At 41.4% G+C, this 18,307-nt stretch overlaps 1 protein-coding gene across 5 annotated transcripts in view; it reads right to left on the bottom strand.

Annotated features, from left to right (window-relative positions):
- The window catches only part of Ttc3 (tetratricopeptide repeat domain 3), a 131,939-nt gene that overhangs the window by 102,106 nt on the left and 11,526 nt on the right, over positions 1-18,307 (bottom strand). For 4 of the 5 annotated variants that reach the window (XM_013504664.1, XM_013504667.1, XM_013504668.1 and 1 more), the window contains exon 2: positions 6,801-6,955. In XM_013504664.1, coding sequence (XP_013360118.1) covers positions 6,801-6,944 — 144 coding nt within the window. In that variant the 5' untranslated portion in view covers positions 6,945-6,955. Of the gene's footprint in view, positions 1-6,800; positions 6,956-18,307 lie in introns of those variants that run through there. The other variant, XM_013504671.1, reaches the window with a different exon arrangement.

Here is an 18,307-nt window from a genome sequence, read left to right as displayed (position 1 = left end):
CACCTCTTCCTATGCATGTGTATCTTCCTGTCAAAACCCATGTGCCAAAAAAAAACTCTGTACCCTAACGCAGAAAGCCTTTAGGACTCTGAGACAGCTAACTGTTGTGTCAACCCGAGTAAGAAACACACAGCTGATGGGATTAGCATGGTTCTGGGTGTGGCTGAAGGAGTTACTGAAGACAGAAGACCCACCCTAGGTGTGAGTGACACCAACCAATCAGCCTAAAACCTAGATACAGTAAAAAAAGGAGAGGAGGAGAAAGGCTCACTTATTTCTTCAAAGGAGCTCCAGTCTGTCTTTGCCTTAGACATCTGTCTCTGGCTTCCAGAGCAGACCCTTAAGCTTCCTCACCTCTCACTTTTGACTGGATCCTTCAGCTCTGCACCGAGCAGACAGCCCTTCTGCACTCTTCCACACTGGACTGCAGGTGACCACTGTAAGCCTACCTTGAAACCCAACTTATATTAATTAAATCTGTATATCTAGTGAGCACTGACACATATTTTGGTATTGGGAGTGGTTCTAGAGAAACAGAAATATAAAGATGAAATTTTTTAATAGCTTTAACAGCTCATAGAGATGGTTCTCTAATTTGATGAAAGCTAAAGATGGCATGGTCTCTCCTGATAATGCAGGGAATACTGACAGACCTTGGTGTGCACTGTTTCAATACACAATGTAGATTCCTTTGATTATCCTAATTCGCCACTTGTGAGGTGCAAGGAATTTAGCGGTTCCATATAAGATACTTTTGAGTACTTTTGGCAGAGTGGGAACTATAATGATGCCAGCTGGTTGCTCCTGACATATCTGGACAAACTGAGACCAGAGATCAGGGTGTAGCAAAGCTGGCTGTGGAAATAGGTACGAGCTGCTCAAAAATCCCAGACACATGCACAGCACAGTTCCCAAATTCCCGAATGTGGACTTCTTTTGAGAACTCAAGCAGGTTTTCAACAGGATGGCCTAGACCTGACATCAGCCACAAGATTGGGTGATACAAAAAGAACAGACCAAAGTAAGTTTTGTCACTGTTCTCTCTTGGATTGTAGCCGCCCTCATGCTCTTGGGTGTGCCCCTTTTCCTACTTTTAAGTGACCCAAACTGTGCTTGTCTTGACCAATTCTTTGATCAGGACCGAAAGAACCCAGAAGCCACCTGCAGAAGGAGACTCTAGCACCCAAAACTAGGTAACGAAACTAGAGAAGTATAATAATGAACTCAAAATATGCGTAAGAAATCTAAAGTCTTCTGTGAAGACAAAATAAAGGAAAATAAGGAGCTCAAAAATTCAAATTCCCAGCTGGACCTGGTGGGGCACACCCATAACCCCAGCACTCAGGAGGCTGAGGCAGGAGGACTGCTGAGAGTTCGAAGCCAGCACGGGGTACAAAGCAAGTTGAAGGCCAGCGTGAACTGCATTGTGAAACTCTGTCTAAAAAAGACAAAAATAATACAAAAAACAAAGATTCAAATTCCCAGCTCCAGCCATACATAAAGAATCTAAAAATCTCTAAGTGTGACCTGAAAGAGAACCTTCTCTGTTGTAGGCCAAAAAACAGAGCCTACAGAAACCCAAACACAGGCCCTCATAATCCGAGTAGCTGAAATGCAGGGTAAGTTAATGCTGCACCTCGAAGGGTATTTGAGGTAAAAGTGAGGCCAGTAATAGGGAAAAGAATGGGACCCCATACACTGGGATGGTGACGTGTGGGAGGATCCTGAGGAAGCTGAGGATGTTGAGTTCCTAGATGCTGATGAGATTATTCTGCCATAGGAAGAGATTTCCTCACACACATTGCTGGAGGCATCCCCACCCTCAACCCTTGTGGTGGTGGCCTCTCCTCTTTAAATGAAGAACTCTGTGTTGAGCGAGCACGATAATGCTGATAGCCCTCAGGACCCACCCTCACCACCTGCTTTTGCCTCCAGGCCCGTAACGAGCCAGGCTAAAATCGCACAAGGCTCCTAAAGGTGAGGTACAGAGTATGACCCATGAGATGGTCCACTACTGTTCCAAAGAACTTCTTGAATTTTCTAACTCTTATTTGCAGAGCCCTGATAAGCAAGTGTGGGAACGGATTTCAAGGGTGTGGGATAATAATGGCAAAAATATACACCTGGATCAGGTTGCGTTTTGTCAATATAAGCCCATTAAATAGAGACTCTGAATTTAATGTTGTAGCTCATGGAGTTAAAAAAAAAAAAAAAAAAAAAAAAAAAAGTTTACAGCCAATCTTTTCCCCATCCTTCCTGAAGGGACTAAGGCCTTTTACCAGGGTAACTTTAGGCTTCTGGTTTTTTGTGTTGTTTTTTTTTTTTTTTCTTTTGACAGGGTCTCGCTGTGCAGTTCAGGCCAGCTGTGAGCTCACTTTGTAGCCCAGGCTGGTCTTGAACTCGCAAGGATCCTCCAGCCTCAGCCTCCCAAGTGCTGGGATTACAGGCATGCACCACCACGCCTGGCTTGGCTACCAGGGTAACTTTACATTGAGGGAAGGGAAATAAGCAGACATTTCAGAGACTCCTGAACGCTGGTTCTGAACTAACACTGATTCTAGGGGATCCAAAACATCATTATGGCCCTCCAGTAAGAGTAGGGGCACATAGAGGTCAGGTCATCAGTGGAGTTTTAGCAAAGGTCCGACTCGGTGGGTCCAGTAATACAGGTCCTCAAATCCATCCTGTAGTCATTTCCCCTGTTCCAAAATTCGTAATTGGGATAAATATACTTAGTACTTCACAGAATTCTCACACTGCTTCCTTAACCTGTAGTGTGAGAGCCATTATACTTGGAAAGACCAACTGGAAACCATTAGTTGTCTTATAGGGTTAAAGAGTAAACCAAAATCAGTATCATATCCCTGGTAGGACTGCAGAGATTAGTGCCACTATCAAAGACCTGAAGGATGCAGCGGCGGTTCCCATCACATCTCTATTCAATTCTCCCATTTGGCCTCTGCAGAAGACAGATGGGTCTTGGAGAATGAAGATGGATTATCATAAACTGAATCAGGTGGTGACTCCAATCGCAGCTGCGGTACCAGACGTGGTTTCCTGCTCTCCTATACAGCAGTATTTTGGTTTACGAATGTTTTTGGTTTGTGAACATTTGGCAAAATTTTGTTTTGTTTGCCAACTCTACGTCACAACCATCTTTCCCATACAAACATAAACATGGCCATTTTTCCCAAAATCACTGAACAAATTAAGTTCATGAAACGAGGTATCACTGTACTTTATATGCAGCTACTGACAAATGCCTTCCTCTCCATACCTATCCATAAGGTCCATCAGAAACAATTTGCTTTAAGCTGGCAAGGCCGGCAATACGCCTTCACTGTCCTACCTCAGGTTTTTTAACTCTCCAGCCCTGTGTCAAAATTTAGTTTGTAGCAATCTGGATCATCTTTCTCTTCCATGAAGTACCACCCTGGTCCATTATGTTGGTATCATGCCAATTGGAACAAGTGAGCAGGAGGTAGGAAGCAACCATTATGGACTTCTTAGTAAAGTATTTATGAGCCAGAGGATGGGAAATGAATCCAACTAAAATTCAAGGTCCCTGCAGGAGACTAGTGATGTGGGGCATGCAGACATATAACCCTTCTAAAGTGAAAGATGAGTTGTTGCATCTGGCTTCCCCTACAACTAAAAAAGAGGCACAACATCTAGTAGGCCTATTTGGAATTTTCAAGGCAACACATTCTCACTTAGATGTTTTGCTCTGGCCCATTTACTGAGTGACTCAGAAAGCTGCTAGTTTTGAGTGGAGCCCAAAACAAGAGAAGGCTCTGCAACAGATGCAGGCTGCTTGTGCGGACTGCTCTGCCACTGGGGCCATGTGACCCAGCAGATCCAGTGGTACCTGAAGTGTCAATGGCAGGTAGGGACACTGTTTGGACCCTCTGGCAGGCCCCCATTGATCAGTCACAACAAGGCCTTTAGGATTCTGGAGCAAGGATATGCCATCATCTGCAGACAGCTACTATCCCTTTGAAAAGTAGCTCTGCTACTGGGTCTTAAAGGAAACTGAACACTTGATCATGGGACACCAAGTCACCATGTGAGTTGAGCTGCCCATCGTGAGCTGGGAATTACCTGATTCACTACATCATAAAGTTGGACAACAGTCTATCATTAAATGGAAGTGGTATATTCATGATCGAGCCAGGGTAGGTCCAGAGGGCACAAGTAAGTTACATGAAGAAGTTGCCCACATGCCAATGGTTCCTACTCTTGCTATATTGCCTTCTGTATCCCAGCATGCACCTACAGTCTAAATGATCAGCTATTAGAGGAAGAAAAGGCCAGGGCCTGGTTTACAGGATAGTTCTGCATTTTATACAGGCACCATCCTCAAGTGGACAGCTATACCACTATAGCCTCTTTCTAGGACATCCCTAAAGGACAGTGGTAAAGGAAAATCTTAACAGTAGGCAGAACTTCAGGCAGTGTACCTGTTAGTATATTGTGGCTGGAAGAAAAAACGGCCAGATGTGTGACCATATACTTATTCATGGGCTGTAGCCAATGGTCTGGCTGGATGGTCAAGGACTTGGAAGGAACAGGACTGGAAAATTGGTGACAAAGATATCTGGGGAAGAAACTGTGAATAGACCTCTCCATAAAGGCAAGGGATTTAAAAGATATTTGTACCCCATATAAATGCTTACCAAAAAGTGACCTCAGCAGAAAACAAAACAATCAAGAGGATTAGGATGACTTGTTCTATAAATAGCACTCAACCTCCTTCTTCAACCACCTGTCACTCCCCAAAGGGCTCATGAATAGATCAGCCATGGTGGCAGGGAAGGTTATGCATGAGCTCAGCAACATGGATTCCCACTCACCAGACTGATCTGGCTACAGCCACTACTGAGTGGCCCATGTGCTGGGAGCAGAGACCAACACTCAGTCCCTGATATAACACCATTCCCCACAGTGATCAGCCTGTGACCTGGTGGTAGGTCAATTATATTGGATGCTTTCATCATGGAGATAACAGCTCTTTGTCCTTATTGGCATAGACATTTATTCTGGGTACGAGTTTGCCTTTCCTGCACGTAACGCTTCTTCCAAAACTACCACATGTGAACTTACAGAATGTCTTACCTACCAGCATGCAATTTCACACATAGCACTGCCTCTGACTGAGGAACACATTTAACAGCCAAAGAAGTGAGGCTCATGTCCACGGAATTCATTGGTCGTACCATTTTCCTCATCATCCAGAAGCAGCTGGATTGACAAAAAGGTGGCATGGCCTTTTGAAGACGTAGTTACAGCACTAGCTAAGTGGCAAGTGCTTGTGAGGCTAGGGCAAGTTTCTTTAAAAGGCTGTATATGCTTTGAATCAGCATCCACTATATGGTACTGTGTCTCCCAAAGCCAGGACTCACAGGTCCAGGAATCAAGGGGTAGAAATGGAAATGCTACCACTCACCATTACCCCTAGGGATCTACAGGCAAAGTTTTTGCTTCCTGTCCCATGACCTTATGCTCTGCTAGCCTAGAAATCTTAAGTCCCAGAGTGGGTAAGCACAGCAATGATTCCACTGCACTAGAAGTTAAAACTTTCCCTGGTCATTTTTGGACTCCTCATGCCTCTGAGTAAACAAGCTAAAAAAAATAGTTATGGTACCAGCAGGGGTGACTGACCCAGACTACCAATGGGAAACTGAACTATTACTCTACAATGGAAGAAAGGAAGAACATACTTGGAGTGCAGGAGATCTGTTAGGGAGCCTCATAGTATTACCATGCCCCATGAATAATGTGTCAGTCAGAACTATAGCAACCCTATAGTCTAGGCAGGATGACAAATGGCCCAGAACCTCCAGGAATGAAGGTACAGGTCACCCCACCAGGGAAAAAACGAAGACCTACTATTCCACTCGGCCTTGCAGAAGGCCAAGGGAATACAGAATGGGTAGTGAGCAGAGTAACTATAAATACCAGCTACAACCCCGCGATCAGTTACAGAAACAAGGGTTGTAATTATAACAGTTCTAATATGCTTCCTCTATAACACCGGCAGAGTTAATATGGGTTAGGCATTATTAAACCTATGTTATAATGTTTAAGTTATAAAATGCTAGGAGTAAGCACTACCCAAAGAAAACTTGCCTCCTATTCTGGGGAAGGAACTGGTACATTTCCATTTGTACACAAGACAGACGTGCCATGTTAGTGTAATTAAGAACTAGTCCTTGTATCTGGAGAGTGAGTACGGTTTAAAGAAACATCTCTGGTTTGTCAGTCTGACAAGGTAGGGATTATGACAGCTAACTGTTATGCCAACATGAGTAAGAAACTCCCATCTGATGGATGAGCATAGTTCCGGGTGTGGCTGAATGGATTTACTCAAGACAGAAGACCCACCAATAGGCTTGTGTGAGTGGCACCCACCAACAGGCTTGTGGCCTGAATGGAATAAAAAAGGGAAAAGAAAGAAGCTTCTGTTTCTTTGGAGGAGCTCAGTCTTCACCTTTGCCTTGGACAGCTTCCAGCACAGATTCTTCAGCCCTCCAGTGTGGACCTTCAGCTTCAGCTTCCTGATACCAACCTGCAAGGACGCCACAGTGCACTCTGGGCTTTGACTTCTGATTGGATCCTTCAGCGCTCCAGCGCACAGACAGCCCTTCTGCACTCTTCCACACCAGACTCTGCAGGTGGCCACTGTAAGACTAGCTTGTAAATCTGTGTGTGTGTGTGTGTGTGTGTTATATTAAATCTATCTCTGTAGTGAACACAGACATAAACATCATGTTTAAAGTAAAATGTAACAAACTACTTACCACGCCATCACAGTAAAGCCGAGTCACACGGACATAGTTTGCTGTCATTAATTCAGGAGGAAAGGCACACTCATCCTCGTCAGGGCAATCCTCTAACATGGCACAATCTGCCACAGACGGATTTCCCTCAGTAAAATTGTCCATGGTCCACAATCCTAAGGAAATAGCACATACTCAAATCAGTAATTAATTCCCCAAAGAAGCAGTAAGCAGCAGTCTTCCTGGCTTCTATGTTACACTAGAAAAACCTGGAACCCTCCAAGGAAGGAACTCTGGTCAGAACCCTGAGCTCTGCAAGATTCTTGTCCCCAACCTGCTGTACTTTTTCCTCCCTCTGCCTTCATTTCCTTAGGTTCATACACTCACCATTCTCTACTTTGAATATATCTGCGTACAGGCTTTAGGTGGAAGATAACTATGAGCATCTTATTCTGCAAGTGCCTAGCATACAGTACACCCTAAGTGTTGCTGAATATAAAGACATTTTCCCACTAATGTACTGATTTACCTACCTACTTTTACTGTGTCCCATGAAGTATGTGGTTTCATTTGTTCATAAACTCCAACATTCTCAACCTCCTGGCCTGAACTAAATCTTGACACCACTGAGAAAGGGCTCCGAAGTTCCTATGTGGCCTAAGCAACTCTCAGTGAGCCTCTACCCTGGGAGAGGGGGCAGGACCGGAGTGGTCCAGGCCAAGTCCGCCGGTCTCTCCATGCCCCACAGCCACCTCCAGACCTGCCGTTCTCCTAACCACTGCTGCCTCTGGTACTCTCCCAACTGCCACAAAACACCACTGCTAAACTGCAAGGGGGAAAATTCTCATGCTATGTTTTTAAAATACTTGAAAAGGGAAACTAGGGCTAGAGCTTCAGATTCAGATTTTTTCCCCTGAAGAAAGTTCAAGAATGAAAAATTTTATAGCTATCAGAGAGGAACACTAAATAGCAGTGAAAAGTGGAGCATTTGATCACTTCTGGCTCCTGCCCAAGTACCAGCTTTCTTTCCTATCATCATCACCATCATTACATTTCTCACAGTCAGAACAAACCAAGTTTACTTTTTAGAAGCAAGACCACCATCAGACCATGAAATAGAAATCTGTTTCTTTAATCAATTCTTATATCAAATTTAAAGTATGAAAACCTCACGATGTCAGAAGTAACAGGTAATAAGCATCCTAATGAACTATCACATGCTGCGCCAAGTGTGCCCCAAGTATCACGCATGAGCCCTCAGCAATTCTTGTCAGACCCACTTACCACCCTTTCCACTCCACAGATGGGTAGACAGTCTCTGCAACAGGCAAACCCAGTCCTCTGACTCCACAGTCTCTTCTCTTAAACACTGCACTTTACTGCATCTACTCTTCCTTGCCACTGTCACCTACTGTTCTGTTTAAGAACACTGGCACAAAGTTCCTTTTTCCTCTCCAAATCCCACGGACATCCCAGCCACATCAAGGCCTACCCAATCAATCAGCTTTGCAGTTTTCCTCCTCCACTAACACGAACATCAGCGCCGCCCTCCTAGGTCCCCTTCATCAGTGTCAGGCCTGGGCCACTGTACAGGACTAAACCAGTTCCAATTCCTTCACTCTGATGACGTCTTCTCTGCCCACAACCAGTTACTACAGCTCACACCATCCCTGTCTCCTTCCACGGCTATTTTTTAAACTCGTCAAGAACTCTTTTTTCCTTTTCTCCTCATTGGAATTCTCCTTTCAGTTTCCTATAATTTGGTATCCTTTTCTTCTCTTCAAGGGAAACTACTTTCAATAAGGTCATTAACGACTGTCTATAATAGATTATCTATAATGTCTGAAACTTGACCTGTTCTGCATGAATGATATTTCCAGAGTTTGAAGAATTTAATTCCAAAAGTGAATGACCCACAGGGCGTGGTGGTGCACGCCTGTAATCCAAGCAATGGGGAGGCTGAAGCAGGAGGACTGCCATAATTTCAAAGCCAGTCTGGACTTAGTGAGTTCAAGGCCTGCCTGGAGTTCATAGCAAGACTTCATCTCAAAAAGTAAACTGTCAGAAAAACTAAGACAATATAGCACCCAAGATAAGGCACATAATATGTTATAGTGAAAAATATATACTCTTAAATTTTTTTCTTACAAACTTTTTTTGTATGTAAATCCAGAAAGAGCCAAGAACTGTCACAGCCCATATACCACGCATACACATCATGGTGTTGATTTCAGTACAGCTGGCAGACCACTGGTCAATCTTGCAGATCTCATGATACCACATGTAGCAGCAAACTGTACTGTAATTACAACACTGGTGTGGTTTTTTTTGTTGTTGTTGTTTTGAGATAGAATCTTGCTATGTAGTACAGCTGGCCTTGAACTTGCTTATGTAGCCCAGGCTGGCCTCGAACTCATGGCGCTCCTCCTGCCTCAGCCTCTCATGCATCACCACACTCAGCAGACACTGGTGTAATTTTAAACCTTTTTCTGTTTCAACTAGACAGGCAATGAGGTAAAATGGTTAAGAGCATGGAATGGCCTGGGCTTGAATCCTGACTCTTCTGTTTCCTGGTTGTGTGATCTTGGGTGAGTTATTTAAAGTTTCTGTGCTTCAGTTTTCTCATATTTCAGGTGGAGATAACAATACCAGCTACCTCATTTATCAGTTCGTACATGTAATATGCTTGGAAGCCCATAGGGCATAAATGATATAAATACCAGCTGTCATTAAGATTAATATTTGATGAACAGGATTTTAAAACCTACTGTTTAAGGTGCTTCAGGCTAAATGCTCTACCTTAATGATAAATCCAAAACATACTTTTCAGCTTATAACTTACTTGGTGCTAAGGACCACTTTCTCCACCTCAGCACTCTTCATAAGGACTCCAGGCCTTCTTCCGAGTGTCCTCCTACTCGTCTGCTGCTCTTCCCCGGCTGCTTCATGGGCTCCTCTCCTCTCCCCGCCACCCCACGTCAGCTCCCTATTCTTTTCTCAGTCTCCTCTTGAGTGACCGAACTCCCACGAGTTCAGACAGCACTTTCAGAATTTTCATTATTTGCGTAGTTTTGCCATGATTTTTGCCATTTCCATAAATCACATATTTTTCATTTAATAATTCCCTTTCATTGTACTCACTTGAGCTACGTGATAACATCCATGCTATAAATCTGATGTACAAGTTGTTTTTCATATATACCTTCGAGGAAATTCCTATTAAAAATTTTCAAGAGCTTGTGTATGTACTAAAGACAATCCCATATGATACTGTAGAAGACGATGGCTTCCAAACTTCCAAACCTGAAACCCCCAAATCTCTCCCGGCCGGGTTCCATCTCTTGACTTCTAGGCCCTCTCTTTCAATTGCTACTGGTTAACCAAAATGTCCCACAATCCCCTCAGGTTCTGTTAATTGAAAAGCAAACGTTCTTTTCCTCAAAAAAAAAAAAAAAAAAAAAAAAAGTGAAACCAAGTTCTTTCCTCTTTCTGTATGCTATTTATCAATTAATAGCTCTACATGCCACATGGTTACCCAAAAGAAAAATCTGAGGCTCAATCTAGACTCCCCAGTCTCCTTTAACATTTCTGTTCAACTGACCACTATGTAATGTCATCTCTCCTCCCTTTAGAAATCTAAATTTAGCACACATAAAACTTCTTGCCCAGTGCCACTCCCTGCCTTAGTTGCACCTTCATCTTTTCTCCTGAACTAAAGGTACAACCAATCTCCTAACTCCTGGCTTGCTTTCAATTCTTGCATTCTTTAAAATTCTGGTATCATTTTGCTGCTTAAAACTGTTCCATATCTTCCCTTCATTATCAGAAAAAAGTCCAACATCCCCACTATGAGCATGAACAGTCTTGTGTGATCCTATTCATTCTTCTAGCTCCAGTCATACCCAACTGCCTGTCATTTCTACACAAGCCTTATTCTGTAATCCTCTAATGCCTATCAATACTTGGTTGCTACTTAATTCCAGGAATCATCTCCTGATCTTCCCACAATACCAAGTTTACTTTTGTACCTCTTTTGTGAAAGTCTAGAGCACCATGCCCCCATCTGATTAAGGTTTTCACACAGTTTGATAATCACAGGTTTATCTCTATAAGGTTGCTAGACACCCAGAAGACACAATGTGTAACCTACTTACCCTCAGTACTTATTTAACTTAAAATTTTCCTTTAGAAAATCCAACAGTTTTTTAAAAAAGAAAATCCAACAGTTAATGAAATATAAATGTTTTAATAGAAAATTTGCTATCACCAACAAATCTTACATTTGATGTGACAGATTTTTTTCTAATACAAACTGAAATACATTACTAAAGTTAAATATTAAAATAAAGGACTTGTAAAAAAATAAAAATATAATAAAAACCTCTGATCCCTGCAGATAACTAGACGTTAAAAGAATCTTCCAATGTTTAAAAAAAAAAGCTTAAGTTTAAAAACATATTTCTGCCATTCTGCTGAGCTCACGGGAATAGGAGGCACTTAACACTACCCCTTCTATACAACAAATCTTGTGCTAGGTACTAAACCTGTAGTCATGAGCTACAAGCAGCAGTGCCAAGAGAGAAAGTGGGATCAGGACAGGGAACGCTGGACCAGAAGCAAAATGTAGGAATTATAAAGGGGGGCCCAGTTAAACTTCCTGGTTCCTGCTCCTAGCCAAAGATGGTACAAGTGCATACAAAAGGAAAGCACCCCCTCTCCAGAGTCCCACAAAGATAGAGAAGTTCATGACCTGTGATGGCCACACATAGGAGGTAACAAGCGCTGCCTCCATGAAGGAAAGACAACAGGGGCAGGGGGGTAAAAAGCACTGAATATAGGTCCGCTAAGGATATTAGACATCCCCTAACGATTGAGATTGCCTGATACAGTCCACAGATTAGCTATAGGTTCACAAAAATGAGTAAGCCACATGAAACTACAAACAATGACTGGGTATATCTGAAAAAGAACCAAGTGAACCTCTAGAAATTAAAAATGTAATTGTTACAAGTTTTTTTAAGAATAGGTTAAAGGGAAGATTAGGTCCAGATGAAGAGAAACGTGATAAACTAGAAGATAAGCCTGATGAAATTATCCTGCACTATACATTCTGCTAAGGAGAGGAAAACTATGGCTGAGGAAGGTTAACTGATCTGGAAAAAGGTGAATACACATATATCCTGTCAAAGCTCCACAGGGGGAGAAGAGATGAAAATCAGAGACAGGTAAAGAACACAGAGCTCAGAATGTTCTAGACATCATGGAAGACAAAATTCAGAATTTTAAAAAAGTATCCAAAACAAGACAAATAAAAAGTACTTTCCACCTGAACTCAGAATTAAAATTATATAACACCAAAGAGAGGGAATCCAATGCAGTTAACAGAAAAATAATATTTTCTTCAGAACCGCATAAAGATAACTGGCAGCAGATTTTGTACAATAACCCCATTGACTATATCGAAATGATTTCTTAAGAACAGTAAAATAAAAATAATTTTAGATAAAAACTTATTTGTCTAGAAAAGGTTCACTAGGCCAAACGTTAATTCTTTGCTAAAGATTACTAAATAAATTTTTGGCAAGCCTTCACAAGAAAAAAGAGGTCATCCATAAATTATATGCAAATGAGAAAAGAGAAGGTAAGAAAAGGGAACACACAAATAAAAGATTTAAAGGGGAATTAAAACAATACTCTGAATTTGATGCCAATAAACAAAAATATTTTAATGAAAGGATGATTTCTCAAACTTATCAAAACTGACGAAAAGAAATAGAAAATCTGAAGTCCTATTACTGTTCAACTGCTAATTACTACTAAAATTCTAAAAAGAAAACATTAGATCCAAATTATCTTACAAATTCCACCAAATGCTTAAGAAACATATCACAGCTAGGCACAGTACATGCCTGCAATCACAGATACTTGGGAAGCAGAGGCCAGAAGACAACAAGTTTGAGGGAGGACAGCCTGGGCAATTCAGTGAGACCCTGCCTCAGAAATAAAAAGGTCTGGGGACACAACTCAGGAATCAAGTGCTTGCCTAATATTCATGAAGCCCTGGGTTCAATCCCCAGGACAGGGGGGAAAAGTCCAGCAAGACCAACTTAGGTTTATCTTAAGAAAGAATAAGAAGAGTAGGGCGTGGCAGCGCACATCTACAATCCCAGCATTTGGGAGGCTGAGGCAAGAGGATTGCTGCAAGTTCAAAACCAGCCTGGGCTACAAAGTGAGCTCAAGGCCAGCCTGAACTGCATAGCGAGACCCTGTTTCAAAAAAAAAGAAAGAAAGAAAAAATAAGGAAGTTAAAAATCTATAAATTAGAATTTATGATTGGAAGAAAAAACCCACAAAAAAATGTCAACAGATACAGAAAAACGTGACAAAACGGCAAAGACTTCTATCTACAAAAACTCAAAACTAGTATTTTTCTTAATAGGGGCATATTCCCTTTAAAACTGGTAATGTGTGAGCTGGGCCTGGTGGCACACACCTGTAATCCCACCCCTTGGGAGGCTGAGGCAGGAGTGGTGCCAGGAGCTGGAAGCCAGCCTGAGCTACATAGTGAGTTCAAGGCCAGGCCAAACTACATAGCAAGATCCTATCTCAAAATTTAAAAAAAAAAAACTGGGAATGCAACCTCTATGCCCAATATACTGGGTCACTTTCTAATAAGCAACCATAATCACTTCTGTTGAACACAGATCTAAAAGTGTTCCAGGACATTAAGATAAAAGGGGGGAGAAGGTAACTGAGAAGAAAAAAGCCAGATGTCACCATGTGAAAATGATAAAATTGTCCCCAGAGATTCCAGAAAATCATCCCCAAAGACTTCCAGAAAACACACTAACCAGAAGAAGTGCTTACAAGTAGATGGCTAAAAATAAATAGAAAATTTTTCATTATCTTTCTAATTACCAACAATTGTCAGAAAACAACCTTATACTGTCATACATTATAGCAACAATTAAAAACACTGGCATCAACATTTGAAAAGTAGATTTCTTGGGAAGCTGAGGCAGGAGGATTGCTGTGATTTCGAGGCCACCTGGGCTACATAGTGAGTTCAAGGCCAGCCTGAACTGCATAGCAAGACCCTGTCTCAAACAAAACAAACCAAAACAAAAATGAAGTAGATTTCTCTGGAGAAAATTATAACACTGCACTAAAAAGACATTAAAAACCTAAATAAGTGGAAATACATACCATATTCTCAGACAGGAGGGCTCAAAATCTTAAAAGATTTCAATTCTCCCCAAAATGGATTCAGTCAATTCCAGTTAAGTCCCAGAAGGTTTTTCATGTCATGTAACAAAGCTGATTCTTAAAGAGCAAAGGTCCAAGAACAGCTAGCCCAAGTTCTCCCCTGAGATCAAGATTTCTGGTAAAACTAGAGCATTAATAATTAAGACAGTAAGGGCAGCAACACAAAAACAGAGAAGATGGCAAGTGATACAGAAAGGCGAGCCAAAAATGGACCCATGCACACAGAAACTCAACAAGCAAAAGAGATGATGTGGAGGTCACTAGTGAATAGAAGGCCCATTCAATATCAGTACAGGGGTAACTGGAGCCACAGGGGGGGAATAAAATGAATGTGATCACTATTCACACCACACACAAAATCAATTACCAATGGATTATGAGTTTTTGAATTATGAATCTGTGAAAAGCATTTTAAAATTTCTAAAAAGAAACACAGAATATCTTTATAAGCCCAGAATAAGGAAGGTTTCAGTTAGGTTACATAAAATGAAGACTTTCCATTCACCAAGATACAACATAAAGAGTGAAAACACAGGCATATAAAAGATCAGTGCTACCAGTTTATCAATTTCACAACTGAACAGATATAAACAGATGAAAAGACATGACCAGGTATTTCATATTGGGGAAACAGAGATGGTTCCTAAATATATGAAAAGATGTTCAATCTCATTAACGATCAAATAAATTCAAATTAAAACCAAAATGATGCATCTTTTCATAACCATTCTATTGGCAAATATTAAGAAGTATAACATAACAAAGGTTAAACTGGTTACAGGTCAACTCTGTTATACTCTGCTTGTCAAAATATATAAATTGACACTTCAAAAAAACCTGGAATCGTTTCATGATGTTACACATTCATACCCCTTGAGCCAGCAATTCCACTTCTAGCCATCAGCCTGCTATGGTACTATTCCAATCCTTTTTTATTGTTGCCCAGAAACCACCACAGTTGCTTTTGAAAATTATATACCTATCACATGTTACGATGACATCTAAAAACTTTCAGCATTAAGTTTAAACAATTGCAAATGAGTGACAAAGTAAAATTGATGATTCTTTTAAAAGTATAATTATTACCACACAATTGACCAAAAATAGTTGTACATCCTGATAATTAAACAGAAAAAGTGAAATTTTATTGGAAATGCATTTCTTGAAGAAATGGAAGAGGAGGTATATGGATTAAAAGAGATTCTTCCCAAACTGTACACTGTATTTTTCCCTTTGTTTTCCAGGGGCTGTTTGTGGCACTATTTTCTAGTTTTCCCACGTGGGTAGGTGGTCCGCCTCTCTTATATAAAGTGCTACTGTAAAAGTAAAGGTAGGACTATGGAACTTTCAGGGGACCTCTATCGCTAGTTATCAATTTTAGAAAAGGGTACACAAAATTTAATGATCTAGAAATTTATTCATAACATCACCTATACTCATATACTCCTTAGAACATCTTTATTTTCTTGGAGTCATATAAGTATACCAGGATGAAAAATACAGAAACTCTTAGAACTCTGTGCAGGAAAAATGTACAGGAATCTTCAAAATAATAAAACCCAGAAATAATCCCAAAATGCCCAAGAACAGGAAAATGCATGAACTGTGTTATATTCACCCCCCCAGAATAATACACAGCAGTGAATTAATGGTTTGCCTCTACACTCAATTTTAGTGACAGAAACATAACATCAAGTGAAAGAAACAAGTGCCAGAAAACCTTACTCAGAATGATTTTTATGCAGAAAAACAGAAACTATATAATCATTGTTGAAAGATGTATATAAATCTGATAAAAATATTAGTAAATTCGTTATTAGCAAATTATTACTAAACATACAATTCAAGATAATCATCTTATGTGAGAGCATTCAATATTGGTTATTTTGAAAGCCAAGTGTGGTGGCGCACACCTGTAATGCCAGCACTCAGGAGCCTGAGGCAGGAAGATAGCTGTGAGTTCGAGAACAGCCTGGGCTCCAAAGTGAGCTCAAGGCCAGCCTGAACTGCAGAGCCAGGACCTGTCTCAAAAACACCAAAAAAAAAAAAAAAAAAAAAAAAAAAAAAAAAGAATATATATAGATAGATACATAGATAGATAGGTATCTATATATAGGTTATTTTGATTCTTGGATTGACTGGTCATTTCATAGGTGTTCATTTTGTTTACTTCACAGCTTGCACATTTGTTACATATATTTTAAACATAACAAATATTACAATAAAAGAGACAAGATTTTTTAAAACATTGATATCAAAAAATGCTTTCAATCACGTGCCACTAGAGATGCACATCTTGTACATTCATATCATGGAAATTCGATCATATCATGGAAATTCGATCTCTATGTCAACCATAGCAACAATTGGTATATATGAATGTTCACCGAAATTAATTTTTTGAGGCTCAAATGTGATAAAAATAGCCAATTCGCTGTGAGAAATGAACCCATAGAAAGACATAGGGATAGGAAGGAAGCCAAAGCGGCTCAAAGCAAACTTAGCAGCAAGCTACAGTTAAAAAGAAGCTGGTCAGTAAAGAGAAGGCAAAAACATTAGTCTGATAACACAAAGTGTTAACAAGGATGTTAGGAAATGGCGTTCTCAGTACCAGTGAGGCTAAAAATCGGCAAAACCACTTTGAGAGCTCTGTAACATCTGGTTAAATTGAACATGCGCATATTCTACTACCCAGTAGGTGCCACTAGGGGCACTGGAGTCAAACTTCCAAACGTGTGCAGCAGACAAGGACAGATTTATTGCGAGCTTGTTTTTAGGACTCAAAACGGAAAACAACTTTTTGTTTGTTTGTTTGTTTGTTTTACTTTATTTTCATTTTTGGTACCGGGAACAGAACTCAGGGGCTCGCACTTGCCAGGCAGGTGCCCTGCCGCTGAGCTACATCCTCGGCCCTGAAAAGAACTTTAAAGTCCATTAGCAGAGGAATGTATACGTAAATTATGGCATATTCACATGCACAGTGTAACTCGATACCAGCAATTAAAATCAATAAACCAGAAAAAGCACATTCACTTTATTAGTATATAAATTTCAAAATGCAATGCTGAGTGAACAAAGCAAGTTGCAAAAAGACATATATAGTTTAATACCATTAAAGCTTAAAAACCGGCAATACTATATATGTTTACAGATTCGCATCACTGTGTATAAAACATGCAAGGAAATCATTTACCCAAACCTGAACACCGTGGCTACCTCTGGGAGGAGGAACTGAGATCACCTCCAGATTTTTTTTTTTTAAGGATGTGAAGTAAATTTGGCAAAACAATTATATCCGTAAAACCTAAGTCGTGGATTGGTTAGATACCAGACTGTGCTTTACATTCAAAATATTCCAGAAATTAAAAGAGAGAGGAAAAAAAAGAAAGAAAGAAAGAAAGAAAGAAAGAAAGAAAGAAAGAAAGAAAAGCAGGCAAGCGTAAGGAAACTGAGCAGAAGAGGCACCAAAATGCACCCAATGAGCACCAATCAAGCTTTTTTGAAGGAAAGCAGGAGCGGGTGAGTCCCTAAAGGTTTGATGGTTTTGTCTCAACTGCTCCCAGGGGAAAAGAGGGAACATCTGTAAGGTTTTTACCTTGTTCCCCTTGCCAGGATACAGGGCAGGATCAAAGGAGATTTATGTGAATGCCCTAAAACACCCCATTAACACGACCGCCCGGGAGCCTCTACGATGTATTCACCAGTTAGCGTGGGAAAACATTCTGCAAATGAACGGTTTTTGGAGTCTAGGATGCCTGTGGAAAGGGTACAAAATCACCTACACCTCTGCTCAGTTTTTGGTCTTTGGGGCATTTTATCCTCAGTTCCCAGAATAGGATGCCTGGACAAGCGCTGACGTCGCCAACACTGCAGCGGGCCAGGCCCTCCAGTGCCCTCCCCCTTGCTTCGCGATTCGAGGAGGGAGGGAGGGCTCAGGCGAGGGGGGTGCTCAGGGGAGGGAGGGGTTGCTCCGGGGAAGAGAGGGAGGGACGCGCGCCAGGCTGGGTCCCTCCGCGTCCGTTCCTCGCGGAGGGCACCGGCTCTGGACTAGGATGCCAGCTCTCCCAAAAACAGGTGGCGAGAACGCAGGGCACTCGCGACCACTCACAAAGCGCGCACACGCGCAACCACGCACACTGGAGAGCGAAGCGCGCACACGCGCAACCACGCACACTGGAGAGCGAAGCCCGCACACTCGCAACCACGCACACTGAGGGTGAAGCCCGCACACGCGCAACCCCGCACACTGGAGAGCGAAGCCC

This window comes from Chinchilla lanigera, unplaced genomic scaffold, assembly GCF_000276665.1.
Source record: "Chinchilla lanigera isolate Chin_1 unplaced genomic scaffold, ChiLan1.0 scaffold00006, whole genome shotgun sequence".
NCBI lineage: Eukaryota > Metazoa > Chordata > Mammalia > Rodentia > Chinchillidae > Chinchilla > Chinchilla lanigera.
This window is presented reverse-complemented; position numbering and strand designations above follow the sequence as displayed.